General features: G+C 35.6%; 1 protein-coding gene across 5 annotated transcripts in view; it reads right to left on the bottom strand.

Moving 5' to 3' along the window:
* CSNK1G3 (casein kinase 1 gamma 3) overlaps positions 1-17,637 on the bottom strand; it is a 109,806-nt gene that overhangs the window by 16,729 nt on the left and 75,440 nt on the right. For 3 of the 5 annotated variants that reach the window (XM_021709899.1, XM_008052881.2, XM_021709900.1), the window contains 2 exons: positions 16,935-17,030; positions 5,903-5,998 (listed from right to left, as the gene is read on the bottom strand). In XM_021709899.1, coding sequence (XP_021565574.1) covers positions 5,903-5,998; positions 16,935-17,030 — 192 coding nt within the window. The remainder of the gene's footprint in view (positions 1-5,902; positions 5,999-16,934; positions 17,031-17,637) is intronic. The other 2 variants (XM_008052878.2, XM_008052880.2) reach the window with 1 other exon arrangement.

Here is a 17,637-nt window from a genome sequence, read left to right as displayed (position 1 = left end):
ATTCTCCACTGCCTTTAACTAACAGAGCACCTTAAGCAGATAACGCGGTTCACTGATTAATTTCCATTGCACTTTCCTCAACATAATATCCAGCAGATTTCTTTTTCTTTCTTTTGTTCAGTGAATGGCCCTATGGCTGGAGCACCCCACCTCAATTTATAGGCAGCTCCTCTAACATGTTTTCCCTTATTTCAAGCAGGATAACTAAAAATGTAAAACTCAGGTCTCCTAAATTCCAGCAATATTAACTGTACATTTTCCAGCAAGAGTAACAATATATACATTGTAATTATATAATCTGATTAACTTCAGGACACAGAGGAAAACTTTTTATACTTGACTTAAATAAACTTTATTTTATGGAAATGTTTCAAATCCCATTTTACCTGGTTGACTAGAACCAGACCAGAAGGAAGTAACATCTTCCTTTAACGTAACTTCTCCAGGGTTTCCCAGATTCCCTAACCTTCTAAGTAGAGGCCAGTATCCCAAGGTCAGAATAGAATAAATGTGATAACAGAGTTAAGATATGATATTGCTGTTATCCTCTGTATACTGGTCTATTTAAGACTTAAGAGTCTATTGTGGTATTAAAATTAGTGGCCTTGCAAAGCAATTTTAAAAGGAAAAGCAAAGATATAATATTATAAATAATGTGTCATATTTCTGAAGCCTAAATCTATCTGTCAAACAAATAAATATAACTTATTTTTATAAGCTACATTCTAAAGAATGAATCTATTTAGGTGACATTTCTAAAATTATAACTTGAACTAGAAGTGTCTTTGAAATAGTGTTCATCAGGTTGATTTCGTTAATGAAAGTATATGAAAAAATGACAGATGCTCTAAGGTTTGACATTTCAAAAAATTATTTAGGTATTTTACAGGCTTGTTATTTGTTAAAGAAATTTCCTCTGACATTCCCAATTTGACAAGAAACTTACTAAAGTTTTTTTTTTTTTTTGAGTCTGGGTCTCACTCTGTCACTTAGGCTGGTGTGCAGTGGCACGATCAAGCTCACTGCAGCCTCGACCTCCTGGGATCAGGCAATCTTTCTACCCCAGCCTCTTGAGTAGCTGGGACTACTGGAGTATACCACCACGCCCAGCTAATTTTATTCATTTTTTTCATAGAGCTGAGATCTCGTTATGTTGCCCAGGCTGGTCTAGAACTCCAGGCTGGTCTAGCAATCTTCCCACCTTGGCCTCTCAAAGTGCTGAGATTACAGGCATGAGTTCTTATTTTGTTTTTTTCAATCAGGCTTCATTTAACTGTCAGCATTAAGAGTGGTGTTGGGGAAAGAGTCCACAGGTAAGTGTGAAAGACAAATAATGGTTCAATTAACAGATGACTGCTAAATCTAATTCTGAAATACATCATTCTCCTAGACTTTAGAGTACAGAGATAACACATATCTTTCTAGTCAATGTTACTGATTACAGTTAATATACTTTTCAGATATAATGAATTCATATAAATTAGTTATACTACTACCTTCCTAATGTCTATTTAATTTCTTAAGTATGATTACTAAATGCATAATAGAGGCTTGATATATAATTAGCCAAATATCCATCTATCCAATAGATGTATTTGAAATATTAAAATATTATATGCTTTAATTTATGTATTCAGCTTTTTCTAAAAGGCATCTATAAGAAAGCATGCTAATAAATGAGATATAGTTAAAAGCTTAATTTCCAAGAGTCTACTGGACCTGTGCTAGAGTATATATGTACTATATGAAATCAAGTTCCTTACATATCCTTAAAACCATAGCTAGCGTTAAAATTGATATTTCTGGTATTCCAAAAGATGATCCTTAGGCATAGAAACATTCTCAATGACTTTCAATGAAGACAAAACAAAATAGATTTTCAATTTAACTCTTATTCACATAGGTTTTAATTAAAGCATTATTTTCTTTGAGCACTCCAGTCTTTGGAGATGCTACTGTAAATGTTATTGTAAAACATTACCAAAATAAATTCATAACTGGATTTAATCCAATGATAACTGGACAAGGTTTTTCCTAAACTGCACTAAAGGAGATGAACTAAAAATTAAGTATGCAATAAAGACAAGTCACTATACTCTTTCCATAACTTCTCTTTTGCAGATTTCAGTGCCCCAGAAAACTATGAATAGAAAGATGTGATTGTGATAGTTACTTGATTTTGTTCCTTGTTAGTAACTATGTATTTTTAGAGATTTGATAGTGAAGACTGAAGCTAGTTTTAGAAAGGCCAGCATTCACAATGAGCATTGTTGAGAACTGACTGAGACATGGATTCTATGATTTTTCTGACTTTTAGCCATGTGTTTTATTACTGTCTCAAATACATTTGCCTAACCCTTTTTCTGTTAATACCACCTGTATTTGTATTTGTAATACTGTATCAGCTAAAATACCAGACTGCTTACCACAGCAGTTAATGTTATTTTTTTGTTTTCCTCAGCACTGCCTGGTTGTACAACATGTCTGCAACATTTGTGATTCTGCCCTTTTCCCCAGGTGCTCATAGTCACATTATTCATCAGATTCGAATCAAAGGCTGTCCAACTACAATAGATTTCCAAACAATCAGGAGATACACTATATAGACCATCCACGTATTATCATTTTTCAGTAGTGTCCTTAATATGTGTTTTCTCCTCTTTGCTTACAGCTGCCTCTCAGCTTTATAGGATCAGATTTTCAGCTGGCATTGAACTCAATGGAGCGGTGCCATGGCAACAAGCACAGTTACAATGGAATTAGAGACTTGCCACTATTTGCTGTCAGTGGTACAATTTAGAACTTAATTTTGGAGATCTTGACTTACTAGGTAGACACATATCAAAAAGGCATAACAACAGAATTGTTCCTTTCCCCTCAGCCCCTATGCTCAACAAAACTCTACCTTCTAATCATTTTTCAAATCCTTTCATTTCTCCTCATCCCCACGACCCATCATCCTTCCTCAGCTATAGACTTTTGATATCTATGCCCCTGACTTACACTTGTCTCCTTTCAATTTAGTCTCCAGCAAAAGTAACCTTTAGGAAACATAAGCTAGTGCCTTGTGTAGTTCCCTTTGGGACTACCCAATATCCTCAGACTAAAATCCAAATTCAATAACAAGACCTGTTAGATTCTTCATGATTTGCCTTCTGCCCACCCTCAGTCTCATTTCTCAACACACACCAGCTTGACTGAATTCAGTTCCTTAATATGTCTCTCCTCCATAACAGTATGCGTATTGTACTCTCTACCTGGTACACTCCTCTCTCGCCCCTTCTACCTTCTTCAGCTGACTATCTCCAACTGACTCTTTAGGTCTCAGTTTAGATATCACTTTTCCTAGAAAATCTTTACCCACTAAATCCAGGTTAGGTGCTTTTCCTACATGCTTTCTTAGCACCTTGTGCTACCTCCACTATCACCCTGCCTTCATCAGCCTTCTCCACCAACTGAAGGCTCCACAGACACAGGCACCATGTCTCTGTATTCTTCCCTTCATTCAAATAACCTAGAACAGCACCTAACATGTAACAAAGATGTGGATATTTGCTGGATAACGAATAGCCAAGAAATTGAATGTGGGTCTAAGCTTCTCAACCATATTAACTACCAGTGACTCTGAGAGGACACAGGGGCAAATCTAATTTCATCTAGGAGTTTTCCGTGACACACACAAGCTAAGAATAGATTCAAAATAAGGTCTTTGGATATTTGAATTCTATTATTCTTGGTTTCTTGAGTAAGAAAAGTTTATCAAATATACAGCTATATTCTTCTGATTAGGGAGTTAACATGACTTCACTAAGGAGAATAAAATTAGAAAAATTCCATTTAGCAACGTTTTCCTTTGACCTCTAATATTTTACTTTCCAGAGAGTTAAAAATACTAGACAAGTTTCTTAATTTGCAAAAACAACGGATTCTACTTATCTAGCACTTTCTAAGCTCCAACCTCTATACTAAATACTTTTTAAAAATTACATTTTTACAACAAAACCATAAGGTATAAGTATTATTAACATCCCAATTTTACTTATAAATATTCTCAGGTAGGGAATTAGAACCCAAATCTGACTCCAGAGCTTGTGGTCTCATCCACAATATTATCAACGTGGTAACTTGTATGTCTGGTCTGTTATATAATAATTCTGGAAAGGCAGGGAGTTCAAATTTAGACTCTTGTTGATAGTTTCTATTAAAAGCACATCTGAAATAATAAATATCTGAGGATCTTTCCGTTAGTCAAAAGTGGCAAGAGGTTTCATCTTGCATCCAACTCTAAACAGCTTGGAATGCTTATAGGTGCTACATTGAGAACAATTATCAGTTCCATGGAAAATAATGCAGTGACAAATGAGGAATGAGGACTGAAAGCTTTTCCAATGTTATGAATTGAGGTCATAAAAAATTTTACAATTCTGAGTCCTTCACTCTAGACTTTTATAAAACTATTCAAATACTTCTATCACACATTACTGAAAATTCCACAGAATACAGAATTCTACAAAAATATTTGGTTACATAATTTGAATTACCTCTAAATTTAAGGGTGAGAAAAACATGAGAACTCATAAGATTTAATCATGAATTAATTTTTAGAATTTAAATCAAGAAAAGTATAGAATCCAGGGTGTAGAATCAGTTGATTAAATATATACACTAAAAAAATACATATTTGATAAAACATAATGGAAAAACATTCAAGTGAAAATATGTAGAAAAGCTCGAAATGCAAAAAAGTGATTCTAAATTAAAATGCATTGATATAACATTTATCTCAATTACTTTAAGCTAGCTTTCAGATTACCTTAAACCAACATTTTAAAAGACATAAGAGACTCGGCGACCTTTCCCTATTTCTACAGTACACATAAAGGATTAAAATTTAGGAAGTAAAGGAGGGCAGAATAGATAGTAGCTATCTCTAAGTGTATAAAAAAGGGGGAAAGGAATGAATAATAAATAAGGGGGGACTCCTTTAAATTTATGTAAATATCCACAAAATGTATTGAAGAGTGTACTTAATAAATACTTATCACTGAAGTTATTTTCTCCAGCTGATATTATTTATAAGCACAAACAAAATATGCTATTATAAAAATGAGAGTCATGGTTATTTAACCAATCAGGACATTCTGAGTACTAAGGATGCAAAAAGTTAGGTATCTATTTAAATGACTTAAGATTGAAGGAGGCAAAATCAATAAAAGGAAAAAAATTACAAAAATGATATATTAATTAAAGCAATCAAAAGATTGCGCTCATTACTGGAAAATCAAGTTTAACACCTATTTCAAGTAATATAATTTGATTTCCTTTTTTCTTTTTTTGAGTTGGGGTCTCACTCCGTTGCCCAGACTGGAGTGCATCGGCCGCTCCTGGCCACCGTAGCCTCGACCTGTTGGGCTCCGGCGATCCTTCCGCCTCAGCCTTCCAAGTAGCTGGAACTACAGGCACACGTTACCACGCCCGGCTAATTTTTGATTTATTAGTAGAGATCTTATTGTAGAGATGAGGTCTCGCCAATTTGCCCAGGCGGGTCTCGAACTCGCGGGCTCAGGCAATCCACTCACCTCAGCCTCCCGAAGCACGGGATTACAGGCTGAGCCACCGGAGCCCGGCTTATAATTTGATTTTCTAACTGTTGCAAGTATAATTTAAATATTGTTGCATATACTTGCAAAACTGAACAAAGGCAAAATCTTAGTATCCCTGGTGGTCATTCTAGACCATGGTAATTTTTTTTTTGAGGGGGGGAGTTAAATAACAAATAGAATTATGGATAGAGTTCAGCAACAAACTTTCCATTAGGATATGAAATCATGCCATGAGTTCCAAAAAAGGGTTAGTTGTATAAATTTGGGAAATAATCACTCATGCAAAAATCAGAAAATACCTGTACCGAGCCACCATGTCTGTCTGCTGCAAGGTGAGCTCTCAAATGGTGGGGATTTGCCTGCTGGGAGTCCCAAGTTGCCCTGTGGTCTGCCGACTGCCATTTATTTAATGCATATGGCATGCATGGAAGAAGAAAAACCCAATACGTTAAACATCTTATCCTCATAATATATAAAACAAATGTATAAAAGGAAATATTAAATATCCTTACTATTCTGAATCACAGGTGCAATTATCTTTGCATATGGCATGTGGAGCAATTTTAGCTAAATTGCCAAACCGTATAATAATCAACAAAAATAATATAGCACAAAATTTTAGAAGTAAAGGGACATTAGAAATCATAGACTCCCACACTCTAGCTTTATAAATGAAGTTAATGAAGAACAGAAAGGTAAAAATAATATGACTCAGAAATAAAATAAATCATAAGCACACTAAAAGGGCATCCACTGTATTTTCTTATAGTAGAAGTCCTCAATAGTTTTCTGATGAGGATTTATATTTAGCAAGATAAAAATGACAGTCCTTAAATAATTGGTACTTGAGATCCTAGGAATATTTTCTCTCTTTCTGAGTCCCCTGCTTCTGATTGAAAGGATAATATGAAAAAAACAGAAAAGTTCTTTAAAAAGGGAAAAAGCACTATATCGAATACTATGAGAATATGACAAACAAATTTTTAAAGGGACAATCCTACACATATGAATCCCTTTACTTCTTTGATCTCTTTTTATCTGGCTCAAATTAAGGAACTATTTCCATGAAATAGGATGAAAATTCTTGACATTTTTAGACTCCTTGGCAAATCTTCCTGGCAATACCCACAAACTAATAATAATCTATCAGAAGAGTTAAGTAGTAGTTTCTTAATAGGGGTCAATTTCTATGGTTCATCAAAATGTGGGCAGTACTAATAAAAAGAAGTGAGAGGAATATACTATTTAAGCTTGATTACATGTTTAGTTCTGCATTAGTTGCTTTTTGTGTGTTCTCTCATTTTGAAATAGATGGAATAATCCTCATTCTACTGATGATGACATTGAGACATTAAGTACTTTCCTAAGGTCACAAAGCTAGCAAGGATTACAGCAGGAGTTCCAACTCAGAGCCTACCACTCTTCCAATAATACTATCTAGTTTTGTGCCACAATTACATATAGTCAAATCTTCCGTACTCTTTTCTTTCTTTCTTTTTCAACCAAAGTCAAGAAAAATCTTGCCACAAATTGGTGCCAAGTGCACTGGGCTATATAGGGAGCCTAAGCACATTGGTGGCCAGAGCAACTCTTTAAGGGAGAGAGCTTAAAGTCATACAGACACATGAATAAATATGTTCTGGCACTAAGCTTCCTAAGTTAAATTGCACAATGTAGAATTACATACTCTGTGACATGAAATATGTCATCAAAACAATTATGATAGTTCTATAATGTCTTTTCATTAAACCTTTCAAATTCATAAAAAGAATTTAGCAGATTTGTGCTTAAATTCAAAAATTGGATAAATCAAATCTAGACAAGATGAAAGAATGAAAATGAAGCTAAAACTGAGATAAATATCTAGGGCAATAGTCAACATCTTGGGGTAATGAAACTCTCTAAGAATATTATAAAAGCTATGCATCTTCTCCTCAAAATAAACAATTACACATACTCAACATTTTATACACAATTTCAGGATTCCCTCAATTTTAACCATTGACTCTAGGTCGCCAATCACTTATCTAGGGACATTACAAAGGTTTCAGTATTTTTTTTTTTTTTTTTTTGCCTTTATTGACTTTAGTATTCTGGACTACGGATTTCTCATAGAATTTAACTGCTTACTGGCTCACAGATATTTGAGAAGAGTTTTTTCTAGATATGCAACATTTCTATCATGATGAGAAGCTATATATTTAGGTACCAATTTGATATATAAGCCTATCCTAAAGAATTTTCTGAAATACATATATATGTGCAGGCGCGCGCACGTGTGTGTGTGTGTGTGTGTGTGTGTGTGTCCTATAGTTAGCACAACAAAGACTAGACAAATAAAATATGGATCCCACCTTCAGTAAACCTACAATTTAGTTAGCGAGATATATCTGAAACATGTAGAAAATTAAAAGTCAAACATATTGAACTTATAATTTAATTCAATAATAAAAGAAGAAATTCACTTATTATAATATATAATAACTCCAGTGAAGAATTTCAAGGAATACCAATTATTAATCTTCTTCCAAGTACATATGAGAAATTAACTGACTTATAAAACACAAACTCTAAGTCTTGACTTCTGATCTATCAATATACAGCATCTGATTTATCAGAGTACTCAAGCTATCAACTAATTTTATTTTATATATAGAATATATAATATATAGAGAATATATGGGATATATAATTTTATTCTATATATGAAGTCCTTCATTATCCCATTTTTTCTTAATCAAAATGTTAAAATTAATCTTTCTTAAATATCCATATCTTATAGCAAAATATTGTTAAATTCCCCCTAAAATGTAGCTTTTTATTTTGCTGTGACTTTTAATAAGTGGTGTTCCAAGCCGGGCTCGGTGGCTCAGCCTGTAATCCCACACCTTTGGGAGGCTGAGGTGAGTGTATTGCCTGAGCCCACGGGTTTGAGACCCGCCTGGGCAGGCAAGACCTCATCTCTACAATAAATCAAAAATTAGCTGGGCGTGGTAGCGCGCGCCTGTAATTCCAGCTACTCGGAAGGCTGAGGCGGAAGGATCGCCCGAGCCCAGCAGGTCGAGGCTGCGGTGGTCAGGAGCAGCCACTGCATTCCAGTCTGGGCGACAGAATGAGACTCCAACTCAAAAAATAAAAAAATTAAAATAAAAAATTAGTGGTGTTCCTTCCTTTGATTTTCATCTATGTTTTAACCTTCACTTGAACTTCGACGGCATAACCCCAATCCTTCAGCAAAAAGAATTACTACAGAAAATGTCTAGCCACTCTGGGATGACAGTAAAAGTTCTAAGGCAAAGATGTCTTCACTAAAACTTCTTTTTGCAAATAAAGAGAAATGAAAACATTGCTTAAAATTTTCAACAGAGCGGGAGAGACTGACTCAGTGGGAGCTTGGGAATAAGTGTCCAGGGTTCTCCTGGTGAAGTGACTGGTGCTGCATCTGCTCTGCTCGGACACTAGTGCTTCCCAGGATACAGAAGCCGAATGTCATTTTTTCAAATCAAGAAAGCCTTCCTGGGAAGAAACTGCAAGAGAGACTGCCAGCTCCAGGCTCTGTCTCACCACTACAGTGCCTGGCTGGGAACTGACAGCAAGGGCTGCAGAGGGAGCACAGCGAGGGAGTCCAGAGGCAGAGCTCCACTGGAGAAGTTGAAAGAGGCACCCTCCACCATCTTGAAAACTGGGCAGCAAGGTGCTCTGGCTTACTAAGCATGGAGCAACAGACCCAATCACTATGACTAGCGAACTAACTACTAAGGTGTTGATTGTGAACCAGAGGCAATATTCTGAAAGCACAAACTGTGGAAGGACAGGATGAGTGCTGAGCCTCAGCTGCTAAACTTCCTACCCTGATTCAGCTGCAGGACAAAGAATGTGGCAAGAAAAGGATGAGGAAGAACTCCAAAGATCAGTGGTGACTCCAGGGCTGATCCAACCCCCTCCTCCTCAGCAATCCTCTGAATGTCAGACCCACATGCCTGGGACATGACCCAGAGGGACAAACTCAGGAAGAGACCAGGTATCAGTCACAACCGGAGGACTCTACTCCAAAATAAGACTGGTTGGGGCATCCCACCACCCTGACAGAACCTGAAGAAGGGACAATCTGGCACCTTCCAACTAGAGGGGATTCTCCTGACCATACAAGAGTGGGAAAGGAAGACTGAAGCCCCATACACCCATACTGCCACCTCCTCCTTCTCTGGGCCAGACACTGGGGAGACTGTGAATGAGGCTGAAGCTTTGTAGCAGACAGCAGAGAAGCAGCTGAGAGGAACAATTACAGAACTTGCCACAAGAAAGCAGGTTTTTTCTTTTAGTCTGTTTGTTAGTTTTTAAAATATTTTTCCTTTGTGCATGAATGTGTATGTGAAGGTTTGATCTGCATCCCCTCTCTTTTTTTTCTTTCTTCTTTGGTTTTTTGTTTTCTGTTTACGTGCGCAGGTGAACGATTGAGTGTTCATCTTTCAGGGGTTTGTTTTGTTGGTTAGTTTCTGCTTTTTGTTCATCTTTTATTTTAATGCATGTGTGACTGTATGGGTGACAGTTCAATGTGAATTCTTTTTTTGCTTTTCTTTTTCTTTTTTAAGCTTTCTTTCTCTTTTTATTCTCCTTTCATTTTGTGTTGGGCGTGTGTGTCTGTGTTTGGTCTTCCTGATTTTTTGTTGTGTTTTGTTTGTTTTGCTTCGTTGTTATTCCAGTATGTTTTGGTGTTGTGTGTGTGTGTGTGTGTGTGTGTGTGCGCGCGCGCACGCGCAACTGTTTGCTGCTTTAGTTTCTGCTTTAGTTGTTCTGTGTTTTTCATTTTATATTTAAAAAAAATTTTTGTCTGTCATATTTCATTCAACTTTTCTCTGTTCTCCTCATTGCTATTACTATATCTTAGACTCAGGGGTACACACATTACCCACTGCATAGTCATATAGAGTGGTGGTGGAGAGTGGGTCTCAGGGAAACCATACCACAATCGGTGATCATTGTGATTTGCAAGTAGTTTCTGAATCCTAGCTCCTCATCCACCATCTTATTCAACTCTCAAAACTATCAGAGACAGCAAAGTTTACCACCCACAACCCTGTTTCAAAATACAATAAATCCATTGCCCTGCTTAGGGAAAAATAGAGAGCTGAGCAAACATAAGAAGTGAAAACCTCTCCCACTGCCACTGAATAACGGAAATAAAGAAAAAAGAAAGAGATCTGTCACAAATGGGGGGGGGGAATCAGTGGAAGATCACAGGTAATTTCCAGTGTAATAAAGAGAAAACTCCTGAAAAATCAGAACTCAGATCCAAACAATGGAAGTCACCAATGACTACCCCCAGAATACAACAGAGATTAACAAATGGATGGAAAGAGTGAATAAGACTCAAGAAAGACAAGATGCAACACTGAAAGAACTTGTAATAGAGATTTTAGCCATAAAAAATTTGATCCAGAAAATAAAAAATAAAATGACAAGCACGGAAAGCATAATTAATCAAACAGAAGAAAGAATTTCAGAACTTGAAGACCAAAACATGGAATTCGCTGGATCTGTAAAAAAACATAGAAAGAAAACTCAGAAAGAAATAACAAAGCCTACAAGAGATGTGTGATTAAATCAAGAGGCCAAACTTACACCTGACTGGTATCTCAGAAGAAGAAAGGGAAATGGAGAACAGCAGGGAGCAAGTATTTCAGGAGGTAATCCAAGAAAACTTTCCTCATCTCACCAGAGATGTGACCATCCAAACACAGGAGATACAGAAAACCCCCACAAGACATCAAATGATAAGAACAACTCCTAGACACATAGTAATTTTCCTACACAGAGAGGCACAAAAGAAAAAATTCTAAAGGCTGGAAGATAGAAAGGTCAGACTACTAACTGGGAAAAACCAATCAGATAGCAGCAGATCTATCAGCAGAAACAGTACAAGCTAGGAGGTACTGGAGTCCAATATTCAAAATCCTCAAAGGTAAACAATTTCAACCAAGAATTTCCTACCCAGCCAAGTTCACCTTCATTAGCAATGAATAATTAAAATCCTTCCCAGACAGCCAATACCTAAAAGATTATGCAGCTTCCAGATCAGCTCTACAGGAGACACTTACAAAGGTAATAAGCACAAAAGAAAGAAAAAAAAGAATGACCACGCAATTACCAAGAGAACAGCAGAATACAAAATCAACAGAGACTATATCAACACTGCATCTTGAAAACATACACATACATCAACTCAAAAGTTAAAAAGAAAACAAAGAAAAAACTTTATAAGAACGATATGACAGGGATAAACAATAACAGTTCAATAATCAGCCTGAAAAGTGAATGGACTAAATATACCACTGAAAAGACACAGAATGACACACTGGATAAAAAACCATGACCCAATTATTTGCTCTATCCAGGTAACTTATCTCACCAGAGGGACACACACAGACTCAAAGTTAGAGAATGGAGAATGAGTTTCCAAGCAAATGGATCATAAAAGAAGACAGAAGTCACAATCATAATATCAGACAAAACAACCTTTAAGCTATCAAAAATTTAAGATACAAAAGGACACTATATAATGATAAAAGGTTCAATCCATCAACAAGAAATATCCATCCTCAACATATATGCACCAACACAGGAGCACTAGTGTTTATAAAGCAACTATTAAGTAAACTAAAAAACGATATTGACTCTAACACTATTATAGCTGGGGACTTAAATACCTCACTTTTTAAAAAACCTTGGATAGATCATCAAGGCAAAAAGTCAACAAAGAGATCTGGAAACTCAACTTAATGCTTGACCAAATGGGCTTAATAGACACAGAATATTCCACCCAACAACCACAGAATATACATTCTACTCACCACCACATGGAATGTACTCTAAGACTGATCACATCCTTGGCCACAAATCAAGCATAAGCAAATTCCATAACATCAAAATATTGCCATGAACTCTCTCAGACCACAATGCAATAAAAATAAAAATCGATACCTACAAAACTTCCCCAAAACCCACAAAGACATGGACACTAAACAGTATTATGCTAATGATTACTGGGTCAACACAGAAATCAAAACAGAAATTAAAAGATTCCTAGAAACAAATGAAAACAAAGACACACCTTACCAAAATCTTTGGGAGGCCATGAAAACAGTTCTAAGAGGAGAATTCATATCTCTAGGAATGCAAATCAAGAAAACGGAAAGATCGCAAGTTAACAGCCTAACAAATCACCTAAGGGAGCTAGAAAGACAAGACCATCAAAACACTAACTTTAGCAGAAAATCCAGGTCACTAAAGTAAAAGTCCAAATATGGGACACAGAAGACAAAAATATTATAGAAAAAATTCAACAAAACAAAAAACTGGTTCTTTGGAAGAATAAACAAGACTGACAGACTCCTAGCCAGAAAGAATGACCAAGAAAAAGAGAGAAAAAGCCCAAATAAACACAATCAGAAATGCAAAAGATCAAGTCACAACTGACCCTGAAGAAATACAAAACATCAAGAGATTACTATGCACACCTGTATGGAAACAAATTTGATAACCTAAATAAAATGGAGGACTTTCTGACATCACACAACCTTTCAAGGGTGAAACAAGAAGACACTGAGACACTAAATAGACAAATAACAACCCAGGAAATTGACTCTGTCATAAGAAAACTACCTACAAAAAAAAAAAAGTCCTGGACTGGATGGCTCTCCAGGATAATTCTACAAAACGCACAAGGAGGGGCTGATACAAGTCATATTGAAAGTCTTCCAGGCAATTGAGAAAGATGGAATTCTTCCCAATCCATTTTACAAAGCTAACATCACACTGATACTCAAACTGGGTAAAGATCCAATGAAGAAAACAGAACTACAGGTCAATATCTCTAATGAACATAGACACAAAAATTTCAACAAGATTCTAGCAAATCAGATCCAACAACACATCTCAAAAATCATCCACCATGACCAAGTAGGCTTCATCCCCACATCGCAGGGCTGGTTCAACATCCACAAGGCCATAAATGTAATTTAAAAAAATCAACAAATGTAAAAACCAAAACCACATTATTATCATTAGATGCAGAAAAAGTTTTTGATAAAATCCAGCATCCCTTCTTAATAAAATCCCTGAAATACCTAGGCATTGAAAGAAAATACTTCAAAATAGTATGCACAATCTATGATAAATGTACAGCCAGCAAATTGTTAAATGGACAGAAACTGGAAACATTTCCCCTGAAAACCGGAACAAAACAAGGCTGCCCACTCTTACCCTGCTTGTTCGACATTGTGTTGGAAGTCCTAGCTGGCACAATTAGACTAGACAAGGAAATCAGGGGTATCCAAATTGGAAAAGAGGAAGTTAAGTTACCCCTCTTTGCTGACAATGTGATCCTAAACCTCGAAAACCCAAAGGAATCTGTCAAAAATCTCCTTGCACTGATAAAGCACTTTGGCAAAGACTCAGGGTACAAAATGAATGTGCAAAAGACAGTCACATTCTTATACACCAACAACAAGCAGGCAGACAACCAAATAAAAAGCCATTCACAATTCCATTCACAATAGTCACACAAAAAATGAAATACCTCAGCTTCTTCATAACCAGAGAAGCGAAAGATCTTTACAGTGAAAACTACAAAACACTGCTCAAAGAAATCTAAGAAGTCACAAACAAATGGAAAAATAGTCCATGCTTAAGGATAGGAACAATCAGAACAATCAACATTGTTAAGATGTCAATCCTACAAAAGGCAATGTATAGATTTAATGCAATATCCATTAAATGACCAACATTGTTCTTTACAGATCTGGAAATGACAATACAGAAATTCATATGGAAACAAAGACGACCACAAATATCCAAAACAAGCCTTAGCAAAAGAAACAAAGCAGGAGGCATCACACTTCCAGACTTTCAACTTTACTATACAGCTACAATAATCAAAACAGCCTGGTATTGATACAAGAACAGGCATGACCAGTCGAACAGAATAGAGATTCCAGAAGCAAATTCTCAATTAACTCATCTTCAACAAAGCTTCCAAAAACAACTACTGGAGAGAGGAGATCGATCCTATTCGTAAATATGAGCGGGAAAACCAGCTTGACCACATGCAGATGACTGAAACAGGACTCCTACCTATCACCATACACAAAAGTCAACTCCAAATAGATCAAAGACCTAAATATAAAACCTCAAACTGTAAGAATCTTAGAAAATGTAGGAGACACCCTTATAGAAATCAGAATAGGTAACCAATTCCTGATCAAAATCCCAGATGTCCATGCCATAAGGGATAAGATAGACAAGTGGGAACTCATTAAGTTGAAAAGTTTCTGCAAAGCAAAAGAAATCAAGAGAACCAGGAGACAGCCCACAGAATGGGAAAAAATATTTGCCAACTGTATATCTGACAAAGGCCTAACATCCAGGATTTACAAGGAACTCAAATGTGCCAAAAGGAAAAAAAAAAAAAAAACAGCCCCATTAAAAAGTGAGCAAAAGACACGAATAGACAATTCTCTAAAGATATATGGGCAGTCAACAGACACATGAAAAAGTGCTCAGCCTCGCTAATCAACAGAAAAATGCAAATCAAAACCACATTTAGATACCACCTATCCCCAGTAAGAATGGCCATAATTCATAAAACAAACAAGAGTTGCTTGCAAAGATGCAGAGAAAAAGGTTGCTTCTAAACTACTGGTAGGAATGCAAACTAGTGAAACCTCTTTGGAAAACAGGGTGGTGATTCCTGAAATAACTACACATGATCTTCCATTATGACCCAGCAATTCCCCTACTGGGAATATACCCAGAGGAACTCAAAGCATCTTCAAAAAAGATACCTGTACACACATGTTTTTTGCAGCATTATTCACAATAGCAAAAACATGGAACCAACTGTGCTGCCCACCAAAACTGAACTGGATTAAAAAAAATGTGGTACATATACACAATGGAATATTACACAGCCATAAAGAAGGACAAACATATGGACTTCGCAGCAACTTGGATGGATTTAGAGTCTAACATACTCAACAATCTATCACAGAAACAGAGAAAAGAGTACCACATGTTCTCACTCATAAGTGGACCCTGAACATTTACCATAATACTGTAAGAAAGAGATTGGCAGTAGTGGGATACTGCTAGGGTGGGAGTTGTGGGGACACAACACCAATTTGGGTACCTGATGTCAAACGAGGCAAAGTGGGGAACAAAGGAGGTCCAGACTTTACCTGTATGATGACCACTTGTATATCTAATACTGAACTGTATCCCACATCTTTAAAATAAAAAAAAAGAAAAAAAGACTTGAAAGTAAAAAAAAAAAAAATTCACCAGCTTTCTATTCCCTTATCCAGAAAACATGAACTCTTAGTCTCGATCAATCATCTACGCCTTGTCTCAGACTGACTCTCTGCTCTCTCTAACCTCTCTCTCTCTTCTCTGATCTAAGCAAATTGAACTGCTTTTCTATTCCTCAAATTCTACATCTTAAAACTTCTGCTTCATATTTAATACTGTTTACTCTCCCCAAATGTCCTTATTCCTACATTTCCCTTTAAATTTTCTATTTATTCTTCATGCTCACCTTAACAGTCACCTTTTCTAAAAACCTTTGTAGAATCCCACATGTGACCCTCCATGGCACTTTATACATTTCATGTAATATAGCTTATTTTGCTTTGAAGTGTAATTATTTCTGCATTTATTGTAATAACCATGATAATAATAACACCAGACACAAGAGTTGAGCTTGAATGAAAACTTATTGTATGCTAGAAATTAACAAGCATTTATTTCCACTTTATACATGAGGAAACTGAGGCATTGAGAGTTAATTAATTTGCCCAGGGCCAAGCCACATCCAGATCTGTCAAATTGTAAAGACTGAGTGAGCTCTTAGCTACAACTCTGCTGTTACAAAATCATGTCTTATAGGTTATACCGTTTTCCTTACTACTGCATTTCTGCGATGTGCGGAATAGGCGCTTTGAAAAAGCAGAAACCCAATAAATAATTAAACTAAACTAAACTTCAATTAGAAAGATCAAGTACTATTACAATTCATTCCAATAGAGTATATCCAAATACTTGCATTATAGAATATCAAATAGTGCTCAAAGTTTACATTAACTTATGTCATTAATTAGGAATTTATGACTAAACATTTTAATGCTATTATTAAAGAGTGAAAATTAGGGAAATAGTTTACCTATTAAAATATATGTATTTTCAATCCTTTAACCTGTTTTCTCTATTGAAGAAAAAAGTATGTGTTTTCAGTCATGAAACAAAGGAAGAGATTTCATATCTAAAAGGGCAGCAAACCTGGTTTTTGGATTGTTGCATCTTATCTCTGTGTTGATGTGCTTCTCTGTTTGATGACAGAGCAGGATCTTGCTGAACTGCACCCACTGGAGTAGGCTACAATATAATAACAATTGGTATCGATACATTTTACTTCGGAAATCTTATTTAAAATAATGTATTTAACTTCTTAAAACAATAAAGGAAAAAAATAAAAGATACTGCAAATAAATTAAAATTTTAAGAAAAGATATCATTCTCAAAATATGCTATTAAAGCTAACAAGATAAAGCAAAGAGACCGTAGTTACTTATTAAAGTATTTTAAAAATAAGTACTTTATAGAGTATTTATTTTTATATCTCCAAAAGACCTTCTAATGTTGTTATTACTGTTAGGCTTTTTTCATATCAAAATGATGAAAATGCATTTGTTTATGTCTCTCATTGCCAAGCTAATATATAAATAGAAAAACTTATTTTAAGAACATTTAAAGAATAGTTTAAAAAAACCTAATAAAATTGCTTATTTTCAATATTTTGACTCACAGAAGCTCATACAAATTTTTAACATTGTCAGGGTATTAAAGTGATTATGAGAATATTATACAAAGAGAGTATATCTGACATTAAGAATTAAATCAGGATAAAAAGTTCAAAATAACTCATCACTCTTAAAAGTAAAGAATCCAAATGCAGAGTTTTTACAATATTCAAAGAATACTA

This window comes from Carlito syrichta, unplaced genomic scaffold, assembly GCF_000164805.1.
Source record: "Carlito syrichta isolate Samal-C Ts95f unplaced genomic scaffold, Tarsius_syrichta-2.0.1 Scaffold287625, whole genome shotgun sequence".
NCBI classification, from domain to species: Eukaryota; Metazoa; Chordata; class Mammalia; order Primates; family Tarsiidae; genus Carlito; species Carlito syrichta.
Note: the sequence above shows the minus strand (reverse complement) of the source record. Positions and strands in the feature narration are given on the sequence as shown.